The sequence below is a fragment of the Bidens hawaiensis genome, unplaced genomic scaffold, assembly GCF_021521415.1.
Source record: "Bidens hawaiensis isolate Kalapana, Puna unplaced genomic scaffold, B.hawaiensis_p1.1 tig00012283_1, whole genome shotgun sequence".
Taxonomy (NCBI): Eukaryota; Viridiplantae; Streptophyta; class Magnoliopsida; order Asterales; family Asteraceae; genus Bidens; species Bidens hawaiensis.
Genome location: NW_027491999.1, coordinates 459,084 through 475,084, shown reverse-complemented (window position 1 = coordinate 475,084; position 16,001 = coordinate 459,084). Strand labels below are relative to the sequence as shown.

At 42.1% G+C, this 16,001-nt stretch overlaps 1 protein-coding gene and 1 long non-coding RNA gene across 2 annotated transcripts; both read right to left on the bottom strand.

Moving 5' to 3' along the window:
• Positions 1 to 744: 744 nt before the first annotated feature.
• LOC143540628 (uncharacterized) lies at positions 745 to 1,197 on the bottom strand. Its single transcript, XR_013136623.1, has 3 exons — positions 1,135 to 1,197; positions 938 to 1,031; positions 745 to 845 (listed from the first exon to the last, which is right to left on the bottom strand). It is a non-coding gene; the product is annotated as an uncharacterized LOC143540628 (long non-coding RNA).
• A 129-nt stretch (positions 1,198 to 1,326) lies between these two features.
• Positions 1,327 to 2,303, bottom strand: LOC143540627 (putative alpha-mannosidase At5g13980). The gene is made up of 5 exons (XM_077033632.1): positions 2,135 to 2,303; positions 1,943 to 2,062; positions 1,760 to 1,846; positions 1,605 to 1,676; positions 1,327 to 1,500 (listed from the first exon to the last, which is right to left on the bottom strand). Exons 1-5 carry the CDS (start codon positions 2,291 to 2,293, stop codon positions 1,360 to 1,362), a joined length of 579 nt encoding a protein of 192 aa, XP_076889747.1. The 5' UTR covers positions 2,294 to 2,303; the 3' UTR covers positions 1,327 to 1,359.
• Positions 2,304 to 16,001: the final 13,698 nt, after the last annotated feature.

Genomic DNA, 16,001 nt, shown 5'->3' with positions numbered 1-16,001 from the left:
GGGTTAACTCGAATTAGACAGCGGGTCAATTTGCGTCTATTCAAACTAGACACTGCTGACAACCATTATTTAACTTATTTTGCTTAGACCCGTACTGACCCGAACCTATTTTAGCCCAAGCCAAGTTGATTCTTTTTAAAACAACTCGTTTTGACTTGAACTCATATTGCTTAGAACTCGTATTGACTAACACCGTTTTTATCAGAGCCAAATTGATACTTTCTAAAACGATTCGTTTTGACCCGAACTCATATTGACCCAAGCGAAAATGATACTTTAAACAAGACCAGTTTTAACCCGAACTCATTTTGCTGAGAATCTGTATTGACCAGAACATGTTTTGACCCGAACTCATTTTGCTTCAAACCTGTTTGTGACCCGTCACCAAACCCGCCGAGTTTTCCAGGCTTAATATTAAGTATCAAGAATCTCACTTACCAACTTTTTGCCAGATGAAAGATCAGCTTCAGTTGGAGGGCAGTTGCTTATGTTCAGAAGTGGACACTAGAAATTAATGAAGAAAAATCATTAGATACAAAAAGATATATATATATATATTCTTTCTATCATATACACATATATGTTGCATACATACCTGTTGAATATTAGTTGCTGAACTTGCACATCCCGGTTTTGGTGATATCATGCAAGCTATCGAATTCTGCAACCACCTTTTCAGCTTCTTTGTAACCTATCGCAAGGCGTTTTGAATCGTTAGCCACATGTTGTTGAGATGTACCACTAACAGCATCATGATGCTGAGCAACCCCTAATGCATCACCCAAATACTCGGTAGTTGGCCCGGTTTTTTTCCTTCCCTTTATTACTTCCAACTGTCTTGCTGCCTGAAATAATTTTAGTCAAAAACTAGAATCATAATCAAGAACTTTAAATAATAAACTAAGATGTAAAACAAATAAATACTTGTGTTACGCACCAGATAATAACCGCTCAACATTCTCACATATCCCTTGAGAGCAGGCCTACTAGTGAAGTATCCTGTCCAGTACGTGTTTATGTCGCTAGCATATCTAAAAAAACAAATATATGTTTAAACTATAAGCAAAATGGAGACTAGAAATGCCAATGCCATAATATTAAATATATAACTTAAGGTTTACAAAATATACTTACGGAAAATAATCGTCTTTTTTGAGAGACCAGGTGTCAGTCTCAGCATGTTTAGCATCAGTGTATATAGACCGGTGTTGAATAGAGCGCATTGACCCGGCCATCCTGTATGCATATGTAGTCAAAACTCAAAAACCATTTAAGTCCGTTTTGAATTTTTTTTAATATAATGCGTTAAATATGATTACAAAAAAACTATATTACTATAAAATTTTAAAATAAAGTGACTTAGGAGGTATTGATAGAGTAACTAACTTTATTGACATAATGAATAAACTTATCCATATTCCGAAACCATGACTCTGCATACTGATATTTGAAATCTGTCCCCATTGTCCACATAACATGATTTGTGCGTGTAATGTTTGCCTGATAATACAAGTTAAAGTTCAACAAATATTTTTAGTTCATTAATAATAAAACGACAGACGGATGCTAATAGTTAAAAGTTAAAACAAATACACGCAGCTCACCTGTGACAAAGCTGCATCTACAAAATCATTGACTCGTTCTTGAACGTTGTAGTCAAACAAGTTGACGTCATCCTTCAGTATAAAATATGCAGTTATGTATTTATGTTACAGTTTTAATAAATATTCATAAACCTTAATCTTGGTTTGAAGTTTACCTGGACGATCGGGGATTCGTCATTGACTTCAAAGTAGAATCCGCCAGGTGGTGGTTCATAATTTTCGGGGAATGCACCTGCAAAAATCTGTATAGATCAATGAAATCGTTAAATAGTGTTAATAATGATAAAGTTACACTTTCGTATGTTTTTAGTACTAATGATAATAATACTGAAACGGACCTGTGAAGATGACCCGAGACTCTTGGAGGCTCGCCAGATAACTTCAAGATTTTTATCCTGTTTTCGTTTAGCTCTATCTTGGTAATCAATCCGGCCAAAGAAAAGGGAATCAAATCCAACCTAAATGATCATAAGGGTTAAAGTCTAAAACTTGAAAATATTATTATTTAAGAAGCATCAGTAACATGTGACCTCTGCTCCCAATAGATAAGCCTGCACTGCGGAATGACCAAAGGGGTCTATTTGCCAGCCAACTCTTGGTGTTACATTAAACTGTTCCTTGATGAATTTATGCCCGTACGTTGTTTGATCAATCATGTCAATGTAATGCGGTGCTGCCTCATCATGCATGCACCAGCCTCCATTTCTGCCCAACAAAAACAAATTACACATGAAGAAACACTAATCGACCCCGGGCAGATTACGGATAATCTGGGGGTTAAATAGATGTTTCCCACGAGGGGTTAGACCCGGCAAAGATGGTTCTTCTGATAACCTGCAAAACAGACACCGTGAGCTCGTCACTGAGAAGGGGGGGGGGTACCTCCTTGTGACCACCCTCCGGCGTGAGAATCAGACTAGATTGCTCTTGAGTATAAATGTATATTAAGAGATTGCTAGAGCAGATATCAGGTATATGATGTAAGATACAAGATAAGATGAGATGATCATACCATTTGGGGTATTTATAGCCGAAGGTAGGTTTCCAAGAGGGTATAGCCGGTTGAATAGTATTCCTGTTCTACCAACTATGGCCTACGCACGTGCCATGCTGGTAGTTGGTGGGTAGGCAGCGGCTGACAGTGACCAAGCCTGCTGTGTACTATTCCTTTTCCACCAACTGCAGGCTATGCACGTGGTATGACAGGAGTTGGTGAGTAGGTAGCGGCTAATAGTGACATACAGTACAAGAGCATGCTGCTCGCCATACTGTTGTCAATGGGCTGTCGTATCTCTGGTCAGATCTTTTGCCCATACCTCGTCAGGTACAGTACAAAAGATCTTCCAGTATCATACGGACGGGCTCATTTGGGCGAGAGTATTCCCCCTCCCGCCTTTGTGCGGGATTGTTCCCGGCTTTGCTCATTCCTTCAGGTGACTACTGAATTATTGAGAGCTAAGTGCCTTGTGCGTGTAGCCTTGCTGTGCGGGTGGCCTTCCCTGATGGCTTGTATCCGCAGCTGCGGGAACAGGCGGAGTACTTCACCATTGGGAGGCATTTCCTGCGGGAACAGCTTGCGTACTGCGCGTAAGGACGTCATGTCTCTGAGCATGGTGGGTCCTGCGGAAGCAGTTGGTCGTTGCGCAGACGTCCCTCTTCAAGGTGAGTCTTGCGGTCCAACTGGGCTCTGCTGGGACCTACCTCTTCAAGTCCCCCCAGTCCAATGTTCTTCTCATGAATTATTAATAAGTGAGGTGAACTTTTGGACTTAAGCAAGGGGTTTTGAAAAGGGTTTAGTTTTAAGGTTTTCCATGGGGATTCTTCCCGCGGAAGTCCTTATATCACTTGCAGAAATTCCCGACTTTCCTGCTTGATCTTTGGGTATGATGCGGGTAGGTCTGTAACCTCCTCGCAAGTCAGGAGCGTTGAGTCCCACTTGTGTGGATTCTCCATGAGGTTTTGGTAGTTTTGAACATAGTGATCAATTATGTTAAAACCACCAATTCCATCTTGAAGCTTCAAACAATATAGTTCTCGACGTTCCCGCTATGCGGGGGTGCTATTCCCGTTTCCGCAAGCATTGCCCAGAGGATCCTTCTTGGTTTCAATTCCCTGCGGAGCGCTAGGTATGTGAAGGGTTTTGCCTTAACACTGTACCCGCACTCGTCTTACGGTTACTTTACTTCCAAGGTATTCCTGGCGTCAATTCCCTGCGGGTGCTAAGTATGTGAAGGGTTTTTCCTTAACACTGTACCCGCACCCGTCTTATAGTTACTTGGTTGCCGAGGAATTCTTGGCTTCAATTCCTTGCAGGTGCGAAGTATGTGAAGGGTTTTGCCTTAACACTGTACCCGCACCTGTCTTACAGTTACTTGGTTGCCAAGGTAAGGGGTATTTTCCCGCTTTTGAATTTTTTTTGAAATTTTGAAATTCGAAGAGTTCGTGAAAGGATAAGAACAGTCCAAACTATTGAAACGTCGTCCGACGGTTTCTTCTGACTATGTCAGGACGTGCAGGAAGTTATGGCGACGTGACAATATATGGTCATTCCAGGCGCTTTTTCAGGCGCGTGGGCGCGAATTTTCGGGCGCGTGGCCGCGAAATTACTGGCACGCGTCCTTTCAACAGCTGTTGCCAGCTTGCTTTTTGCCACGTGTCATAGTTTCATTGCACCTGCGATTTCTCTCTCTTCCGCATTAAATTCATCGCATTAATTGCGATTAGTATATAAAGGGGGAGAGGGTCCTTTGTAATCCACACTTTCACTTTTCTCTTCATCTTCAAAACGATTTCCGGCGAATACTCACCTTTTCAGTCGAGCATTCTCTTGAAATCGTTCTCTTTTTCATACCTGCAAGATGTCTTCTCACGATCTTGAGGCTACAGCCCAGGAGGCTGGGGTGTACGCCGATGACAAGAGTACTGCTGGCGAGTGCCAGTGTGCTCTGCCTGTCGATCTATATCAGTACATCGTCAGGAAGATCATGCTCGAGTCTCTCGAGCCTGAGTTTCCTGAACCTCATCAGACGGTGTATGATGCCCCCAGAGGCAAGATCGGGGTATATGCTGCATTCTTTGTCTATGGGAATCTTAGGTTCCCGTTGACAAAGTTTGTGTACCGTGTCCTAGAGAGGCACGGTGTACACCTGACGGAGGTGCACCCGATGGCGATCGCGAAGATTTGCCACTTCGAGTGGGTGTGCCGGATTCTGGGCATTGAGCCATTCGTCGACCGCCTGATGACCTTCTACTCTTGGAGGTGCATCCAGGGGTGGTATACTCTGATAACCCGGATCAAGGGTTTGAAGATTTGCGCAACCGAGCGCAGTCTTCGTTCGTGGAAGCGGGAGTTCTTTTTTATCTCCGCTCACGCCATCCCCCTTGCCATGAAGTTCAAGAATGGGCAAGCACTCCCCAGCCTTCACGCCTCCAACTACCAGGAGGCGGAATGGTTCTCAAAGATATCCCGAGTCCAATCTCCGGTTTACCGCTTTGCGGAGTCCGGGATGGTGATGCTCGGGATGAGCCGGGTATGGAAGGATGCGGATGCGCAAAAGATCCCGATCGTCCTCGAATACGGTTTGAACTCTGTTTCTTACTGTATGCTCTGTTTACTTTGTTTATATATGTTTGTCTTCTAACTGTTTTGTCTTTTATTTCAGAGGGGAACGACTTGCAGTCGCTCCTGTATCCGCGGGAGGCTGATGGTCCCGCCCGGATGGGTACTCGTGCTCTAGATGAGAATGAGTTGCCCATCCTTGAACAGATGGCGGATCGGTTCGTGGAGGTCTACCCGCCAGGCCACGAGATCCTGAGCGCCAGGCGACCAGGTAAGGCGTTATTCAACCCTCGACCCCTCAATGCTGAAACCTCTGCTGGAATTCCTCTAATCTTATGTTCTGATGAGGAATCCGCAGATGGTCCTCCGTTGGTGCGGAAGAAGAAGGCCGCCGGCGGGAAGGGGAAGGCGAAGGTGGCCTCCACTGCCGATCCGGTGCCTCAGTCTGACTCAGAGACCGAGAGCGAAGAGGTGGCGGGGAACCCCGGTGGTGATAAGACCACTGCTCCGGAGGCTGCGACGATTGTCACCTCCGGAGAGCCCAGGATGACAACGGTGAGCGGCGTGAAGAGGCCGGCTCCATCGGGTTCATCCCCGCCTGTCCGCACTTTTAGGCTCAAGAAAACCCGTAAATACAAACTTTATTTTTAACTTCATAGCTTTCCCTCATTAATACTTATCTTCTTTGTGCAGGCGTGGATGCTACCGCATTCCAGGGTGGAGCGGGGAGGAGTACCTCCCCGCCCATGACGGTAGGCTTGGTCAGCCTACCTGAGGCGACGACCCAGGCGGCTGCGCCTGCTTCCGCTGATTCAGTTGCTCACTCCGTTGAGCCAACTGTTCCAGCTGTGATGACATCACCGCCGGCTGTCAGTGCCATTTTTACCGCATCTTTCACTGAGCCGGCGGTTACTTTTTCTGCGGACTCCGCAGCGGCGACCACGGTTTCTACTACCGCAGCGGCCTTCACCATGCCTCCTCCGTCATCGGCAACGACGGCCGATCCTTCAGGTATGCATGGGGCTTCTCGCCAACCTCTGCCTCCTTCCCATCTACCTGACCTTTTGGACGGATTTCCCTTGGGTTCAGGTGATGGGTTTGGCGGCTATCGGCCTGTTGTTGACCCTACAGGTGCGTAGGGTTCTTTTGGCCTTTTTTTTTTTATTATTATCTTTTCCTAACTGCTTTTTGTTTTTTGCAGTGTCGGATTCCAATGAAGTGTATGTTCCACGATGGAACATCCGCCGAGGAACAACCCTTCGCACACCTGTGGAGTGTGTGGAGTGGGCTCGTCACGCAGCTCCCAGTGGTGCGTTGGGGGAAGCCATGGCTAGCTACCAGGAGGGTAGGCTAACCAATGAGCTTCGGGTTCTCCTGGCCCGGATGCAGCCGCGCGTCGAGCTGCTTTGTCGTGAAAACGACAAGTTAAAAGCAGCTCGCATTCAAGAAGTAGCTCAGGCGCGGGCTGTCCGGAGGAGAATAGGAGGCTCTCCGCAGCTGCTGCGGAGAAGGAGAAGGCGTTCAAGGCCCTTGAAGTTGAAGTTCAGGCCCGTCTCGAGGCCCGTTCCAAGGCTGCCCAAGCTGTTAACGAACAGCTTCGGCTGGCTAAGGAAACTGCTAGGAACGCAACTGAAAGGGCCACCAAGGCTGAAGCTGTTGCTGAGCCTCTACGCCTCGAGAATGAGGAACTTAAAGCTAAACTAGAGGCGCTCCAACAGGCTCATGATGCCTTGGCGATGGAAGACGCGAAGAAGCTCCAAGAGATCCTGGACCAGAGGGGGGTGCTTGACCAGACTGAGCGGAAGCTAAAGGGCGTTGAAGAGGCTGCGGCTAAAGAAGTGTTGCTTGCCAACCTCAACAAAAGTGAAGCCGAACGCGCCCGTACCCAAGCTCAAGCTGCCCTCCAGGAAGCTCTGGTTACCAAGGAATGGCTTCTTCGAGAAGCGTTGTCTCAGGTAAGCTTAACTTCATAATGTCTTTACGCTTTTCTTTGTAAATAGAAAAGGTTTTGATACTTGTATTTTTTCTTCTTTGTAGGTTGTGCATCGGGTCTTCACGGAGACGTCTTATGACGATGCTATGAGCGCAGCCCTCAACGCTTCTCATGAGGATGGGGAAAAGGCCGGCTTCCTGCTTGGTCTAGGGTTCGTTGAGAAAGGCATCCCGCCTTCCAACTTCCCTTTATTTGATGTGGATACTGAAGCTGTATACGACCAAGCAGTGAATCAGTATGCCGCCTTCCCGCATCCGGTGGTGGAGAAGGTAAACGAAGTTGCCGCTGCTGATGATGGGCTAGCTATCCTTAAAGCTTTCCTTGAACCGCCACACTCTGCTGATGGTGCGGGTCCAAGTGGTAGTGGTCCTGAGGCTTGATCTTGAAGATCCCTTTTCACCATTAGAGTAGATTTTTACTTTTGTATAGCTTTTTTTGTATGCGGGTATGTACCCAGCAATCTTTGTAATAATTGAATTTCGATGGAATAAAGATTATTTGCCTATCCTTTGCCTTGTTTATTTCACGCATATTCTGATTTAACTTAGCAATTTCTTTAGTACTTAGATAATTTAACTTTTCAACGTGGTAGATAATAAGCTAAAGTTTTGCGTCCTCTTTCATGATTGTGCGGATAAGACCGTCACTTGCACTTAGTAGGATGGCTAAACTTTACCTATATCTGACCTGCGTGGAAGTTTTCCTCATCTTTTCCTTTGAAATTTTCTAAGTGTTTAGAATAAGTTAACCTTTGAACGTGGTAGATAATAGGTTGAAGTTTTGCTTCCTCGTTCGTGATTGTGCGGGTAAGACCGTCACTTGCACTTAGTAGGATGGCTAAACTTTACCTATATCTGACCTGCGTGGAGGTTTTCCTCATCCTTTTAGAAATTTCTTAATGTATTTTGAATAAGTTAACCGTTCGACGCGCGGTTGTCAATAGGTTCGGTTTCCTCTCATGATTTGTGCGGTTAGGACCGGCACTTTCATTTAGTTGGATGACCAAAGTTTACCTGACTGACCTGCGTGAAGGTTTACCGTCTTTTGGGTTTATGCGGGTTTTGCCGCCTTCCCCACGCAACGACTTTCCCCGTAATTATGCGGTGAAAACCGGCATCAGTGTTGAATAAATTAACCGTTCGACGCGCGGTTTTTAATAGGTTAGTGTTCAATTTCCTCTATCATGATTCGTGCGGATATACCGGCACTTTCATTTAGTGGGATGACTGAACTTTACCTTTAACTGACCTGCGTGAAGGTTTGCCGTTTTTTGGTTTTATGCGGGTTTTGCCGCCTTCCCCACGCAACGACTTTCACACTTATGTATGCGGCGAAGACCGGCATATCCGTGTGGAAAGTTCATAAGTATAAATGTAAAATCATCAGCGTCGATGTTCTAAGGAGAATCATTTCCATTAGAAGTGGCTCTGGGCCTTTTCTTTACAAATTTGGAATTGATCTACATGCAAACTGTGTAATTGAGCTCCCTTCCATGTTGTTGGGATGGGAGTGCCATCGAGCCGATATGCACCTGGTTCGGGATCTCGTTGTTTACGCAGTATGTAGTCTTCAACATTAAAGCTGCAATTTTATTCGTGTTTTCCCCAGCTAGGGTTCTACACGCATCAGCCTGCTCAGCGTTCATTGCGCCACGAGGTGCGCGAGCGTCCCATCTATGACAAATGCTTCGACCATGTCCTTTACGTCTGTGCATTCTTCAGTGTTGTGGCCTTTTGTCCTGTGAAAGTCACAGTATTTGCTCCGATCAGCATTGTGACGATGTCGGATTATTGGAGCCTTTGGCCATGGGAGCTCCTCAGTGGCGAATATCTCGGTGACGCTTTTTGTGAGTGGCGTCCATCTGGAGTTCTGGTTCGACTGTACGTTATCCCTTCCGCCTAACCGATGTTGCAAGCCGGATGAGGTGTCAAAGTTTACCCTTGACTGCAAAATGCTAAGCTTCCGCTTTTTGTTTAGTCGGGCGGTAAGGACGTTGTCTTCTCTTGTTTTCTGGGTGTAGAGGTTTGTGCTCTGGGGGAGATCTCTACCCAGTTGCTTCTCCGTTTCCGCAAAGCGTTTAGCTGCTGTCATGATGGCATCCCATGTGGATGGCATGCCATCTTTACCCGTTAAGGTGCGGATGAGCTCTGGGTCGTTTGCGCCCTGGATGAAAGCAGCGCGAACAAGATCTTCGCTAATATTACCCAGACTTAGCTTCTTTGAGTTGAAGCGAGTGATGAAGTCTGGCAAAGATTCATCTTCCTCTCGAATGCATTTGAGGATTGTCCATTGCTCTTCGGTATACTTTCTTTGTTGGCTAAAGTGTTGGCTAAATTTTTGCTGGAAGTCTTCCCAATCGTAGATGTGGTGGACCGGTAGACGATCGAACCACGCTCTAGCTGCCCCAACAAGCGTCATTTGGAACATGTAACACCACGTAGGTTCCGTCCAACTACTGACGGTTGCCCCCGCTATGAACCTATTCAAATGATCGTCTGGATCAGATATACCATCGTAAGTGCCGATGTTGGACATCTGTTTGGCACTTTTCGGGACGATTGCTTCCGCAATGTCCCTTGCAAATTTTGACGTTCCTGCCTTTGCAGCAGTTGGTGTAAATGTTTTGGAGAAGTCACGTGGGTTTCCCCCTGCATTTTTTGGTTTGAAGGTTTCTCCAAAACGCCTTCTCGGTTGGTAGTCCGTTTCCTTACGCTTCCCTTTCGCCTTATGGCGAGGGTTTACGTCGGTGTCGGATTCCTTCGAATCATCGTCCAAGTACTCTCCGAATTCCTCAGGCTGTTGGAGTGAACGTAAGCGTTCATCCAACTCGGCTTGAAATTCTTTTTGACGTGCTTCCGCCCACGCTTTAACTTCATCAAGTGTTTGGCGGGGGAGCCTCGTTCGTTGTCTCTCTAACTGGGTATCGGTGAATCCCAGTGAGCGATTATTTACTGCACTTGCCCCAGCTTGGGTAACTGGGGTAGTGTTCGTAAAATTTGTGTAGTCGCCGGTATCCCCCTGAGTAGCTGGAGTTGTGGTTACCGGAGTTTCTTTAACCATCTTTCCAGAAGTTCGAAAAAACTGAAAAGAAATGAAGTTCTAGCTTTTATGCACGGATGGCGCCAATGAAGAAACACTAATCGACCCCGGGCAGATTACGGATAATCTGGGGGTTAAATAGATGTTTCCCACGAGGGGTTAGACCCGGCAAAGATGGTTCTTCTGATAACCTGCAAAACAGACACCGTGAGCTCGTCACTGAGAAGGGGGGGTACCTCCTTGTGACCACCCTCCGGCGTGAGAATCAGACTAGATTGCTCTTGAGTATAAATGTATATTAAGAGATTGCTAGAGCAGATATCAGGTATATGATGTAAGATACAAGATAAGATGAGATGATCATACCATTTGGGGTATTTATAGCCGAAGGTAGGTTTCCAAGAGGGTATAGCCGGTTGAATAGTATTCCTGTTCTACCAACTGTGGCCTACGCACGTGCCATGCTGGTAGTTGGTGGGTAGGCAGCGGCTGACAGTGACCAAGCCTGCTGTGTACTATTCCTTTTCCACCAACTGCAGGCTATGCACGTGGTATGACAGGAGTTGGTGAGTAGGTAGCGGCTAATAGTGACATACAGTACAAGAGCATGCTGCTCGCCATACTGTTGTCAATGGGCTGTCGTATCTCTGGTCAGATCTTTTGCCCATACCTCGTCAGGTACAGTACAAAAGATCTTCCAGTATCATACGGACTGGCTCATTTGGGCGGGAGTATTCCCCCTCCCGCCTTTGTGCGGGATTGTTCCCGGCTTTGCTCATTCCTTCAGGTGACTACTGAATTATTGAGAGCTAAGTGCCTTGTGCGTGTAGCCTTGCTGCGCGGGTGGCCTTCCCTGATGGCTTGTATCCGCAGCTGCGGGAACAGGCGGAGTACTTCACCATTGGGAGGCATTTCCTGCGGGAACAGCTTGCGTACTGCGCGTAAGGACGTCATGTCTCTGAGCATGGTGGGTCCTGCGGAAGCAGTTGGTCGTTGCGCAGACGTCCCTCTTCAAGGTGAGTCTTGCGGGTCCAACTGGGCTCTGCTGGGACCTACCTCTTCAACACATAACCGAGTTATATAGTACAAGATAAATCCATTACAATATATAAATCAAACACCACTTATGTGTCATAGTCATACACTCATACATATTGGCTCATCATACGGGTCACGATGTTTTCACGTCTAGTCATGTGACAACACACACCAATGACAAATTTTATAAAGCCCGTTTGACATTTGTCGTATGTTACGGCCCGTTTGACCATCCTTGACCTGTCATACGGCCCGTTTGACAAACTTTGACCTGTCATACGGCCCGTTTGACAAACTTTGACCTGTCATACGGCCCGTTTGACCATCTTTCACCTGTCATACAGCCCGTTTGACAAACTTTGACCTTTCATACGGCTCGCTTGACCATTTTTCGCCTGTGATATGGCCCGTTTGACCATCTTTCGCTTGCTATACGAGCCGTATGACTATCTTTTGCCTGTGATATGGCCCGTTTGACCGTCTTTGCCCGTTTGACCATCTTTTGCTTGTTATACGGGCCGTATGACCATCTTTCTTCGGTCATGTGGCCCGCATGATGACAGATGATATCAGATGGTGTATGTATAGCAGCCCAAGTATATCATATCTGTCTGCTTACATCATCTCAAGTTGACCCAAGCTAACAAGGCGCTTGACTTTAGCTTGGGTTGCCACACTCTGCTCCCTCCACCAACGCTGGAAAAACGCCTGCAACATTCACAACAGTTTGTTCAAAACCAATATGATAGGTGCAAACACATAACTGTATTAACCGAACCTAAACCAAAGTAACTGACTAAACCAAACAGTTTATATCAAATAACATTTAATGTAAATCAGTAGCACAATAAAATCAAAGGGTTCAAGATCTTTAACCTGTTCAACATAAATAAACTTCCCATTCTTATCAGCTAATAGCGCTTGAATCGTCGAATCAAGAATGTTTTGAACACAAGCAGCCTGCATAATGATCAACACACAACAATTCAGATATCAAACAGTAAAGCAAAAAATTAATAAATCAATGAATGTGTAAGACAAAAAACAATTTAGATATCAAATAATTACTTGAATGGTGTTGTTGGATCCAACATAGTACTGATCAACAGTCTTCAACCAACCAACATCATCATGCGAATGCGGTACAAGATGCATATTAAGCTTCCCCTTCACAACTCCTTGTGCAGTATCATATATCATATACTTGGATTCCACACACACACAAATAACACTCAAGATCAAAACCACAAACACTCGAATATCCGCCATTGTCCGAAAACAAAAACCAAACTCTATGTCAAATAACTGATTCAGAGCATGTGGTCATGCAATCGAATATTTCAAAGAATATAAAATCCACAATGAAAGTGGCTTTTGTTTTGTGTATATATTATGAGTGTAGAAAACAACGAAGACTAAGAAGGTATTGTGCATGGACCCCATGGATTATTATTATTATTATTATTAATGCCTTAATGGCTTTGACCTGTTGTTTGTAAATTTCTCCACGTTTAATGGGTAGATGAATAATAAATATGAAACAGGAATATTAATTAATTGGCGTTTTTTGATAACTTATCTTTTTTATATCAATATCGTATCTTACAAATCATATTTGTTAAGTCGTGATATGTCGGATCTTATGTTTTTTGATATATCTTTTATTTACAAAACAAACTATGACGATATCTTGTATTTATTATTGTTATATATCTTTTGATTGATTCTAACGAGTTTTTTTTATCAAAATGAATGAAGAAGAAAAATTATTTACCATAATAGATGATTTTGAAATATCAAAATGAGGTTATCACATATTTTCTTTTACTTTTAAGGTTTAAAAGTAGAAAAAAACTACTAATGAGTTTATCCTCTCTTCTTTCATTAATAATCGGATCTTCTATCGTGGCTCCGATCCACTAGACTTCAATCGCAATTTCCGGGTTCGATTTTATTATACCGAACATGTATGTCCAATTTTTGCTTTCTATCATGTTCGGTATTTGATCTCTAAGAATATTGGTTTCATTAGCATTATTTTTTATTCTTGTATTTGATTTCTTTCAGAATATGGTTTTTTTGTACGTTTTTTTCTCACAGCCATCTTTATTGGATTTCTTGAATGTTATTTTGATTCTTATATTTGATTTTGCTCATGTCTTGTAATTGTCTTACGATTTTTCATCACATCGGAATTGTTTTGGCATTTCCCTTTAGAAAAAATGAATGCTTTAGTGGGTGGAATTATTTTTGTTTATATTTTGATATTGATTCTTAACTTGTTAAACCATGTTGAGAAATAAAGGATAAAGATACAATTAATACAATTTTGTGCAATACCAATACCTACAATGCTAGTTTTTATTTTCATGTTTATTTACGTGTACTTTTTCAAAAGTATATACCTTTTGACTCATATTGTAGAACTAAATTTTTAATCGATGTATACTATATCATTGTCTTAATGTCAGCGATTGCACAATTGTTGGCCCACTAAACATGTTCAGAACACTCGAATTAATATGTAACTGCATCCAAATTTATATACAAAGACAATAGATACCATGTTTACAATTGAAAATGGTTATAGAGAAAAGAATTATAATTATGATTGAAAAAAACAAATTAAAAAGATGATAATAGATTAATTGACTAAATAAAAGCAAAATAAAAATATGAATAATCTGTCCTCTTCTCTTTGAAAGAATGGGCGCTTTCGGTTCTGTCGGTGCTTGAAATAATTTTGTCTTCTCCATATTACTATATCTCTAGAGTCAATAATTTTATATGAGAAACTACTGAACTCAATCACTTGCTGCTTTTACTCTTCAGTTTTCTGTTGAGGTCTATCCTGTAGAGGTACTCAAATTGGATCAGTGATCGATTTCTAGGTTTCGTCGTAAACCTAATTGGTTACTTCCAATTACGTAAATTAATAGTTCAAACAACACTAAAATGTAGGGCATTTCCCATTTTTATAGGAACTTCTGTACCAAAAACAATGGTATCTCCAATTATAGCCCCCCTGGGATGTAAAGTATATCTCTTCTCACCATCCCTATAGTGTATGAGACAAATGTATGCATTTCGATTCGGGTCGTATTCTATGGTTACGATTCTACCATATATAATGTTCAGAAATTCAAATAAAGTTGTGAAGTTGAAATTTTTCAAAAGAGTCTTTGATTACCAGAAATCACTTTCATACCCCCAATTAGATGTTGTAAGCGACCCTATGCTAATAAGGTATTTCTCCGGAAAGGAAAAAGGATTAAAATCGGGAAATGGGGCGAGCCGGATTTCTCACGGCTATTCGATCATTTCAATGTTTGAATTGAAGGTTCATACTGTCAGACTTATTTGATCTTATCAAATGTTATCATTTTTCTCGAATAAATCATGAATTCTATAAGATACTATTAAAGATTTTATCGAAAACTTACAGCAGCTTGCCAAACAAAGGCTAAAAGAAAAAAGAATAGGGGTATTACTGACATAACATCTACGATTAGATTCAAAAAAGCATAGGCTTCAGTCAATTTGGCGAAGAAAAGGCTACTCGGATAAAGGGCATAATTAAGACAGATCAAACTAAAGATATTAAGCATAACAGACATTTTTTTCGTCGAGATAATTGCATTTTGATTGAGTTATTGGTATAAGGAAAAATGAAGAAAGTGAGGTAGACAAAAAAATTCTTATTTTTCCACTCAATCAAAACTCCTCCAATTCTCAAAGGAGACTAGAAGAAATCATACTTTCATACAATATCTTAATTGAATTATATGTAATGATCAATAAATTAAGTTGAATTATAATAGATTATTAGAAAAAAAATATGACTAAAAAACCCTATTTTGATAAATACTTTCAAAATCACCTATTATGGTAAATAATTTTTCCCTTCCACCCATTTTGGTAAAAAAAAAAACTCGATTGTGTCTATAATATATAGCTTTAATGATTAAGTTATTAATTCCAACATTTTATACATTTCTTTTAACAGAATATACAAGCAACTGATAAATTATAACTATTTTTTATAACAAAATATGAGTAAAATTTAATAAATTAATTAATATGTCAGACTATAATAGTATAATATCATATTGTAAATCATTTGGTTAAGAACAAACTGTAAGTGCATTTATATAGTCCATTATGTATAATTTTTTAAATAATTGTATTTTTTTTGTTTATAAATTAAATATTATATTATCCAAATTAACCTCCTGTCCTTCACCTCATCCTATCATTATATTTCACGTTTCACTCTACTACAACAACATACGAATGAGTGTGAAATATGTAAGCCCAAAATGCCTATGTGATGCTTACGTGACGAAGTCACATTTCACACATTCCGTAAAACATAGCATAATAGGGGTGTTAGAGCATTCTCATATCATTTTCTATCTCCAAACCAAAAATTACACTAAAACTCACTTTATTTTCTATCTCCATTTCAATTAAATAATACTTCTTATACCTTTTATCATTACCTTTTCTCTTTCCTTCACTTACAACCACTTTCAAAATATATTAAAAAATTATATGGAATGAACAGTAACTTTTCAAATATACAGAAAAATCACTATTTTTTCTAAAATATAAAAACTCTTAACTCACAATACCCTGATCACTCTCTAAATTATAAAAACACCCCTCACATAATATAAGGAGTTGGTTGAGAATGCTCTTAATTAGTTTGCTTTTTTGGCATGTAACTTTTTCGGACCAAACAAAAAACAAATGAATCAAATTCAGA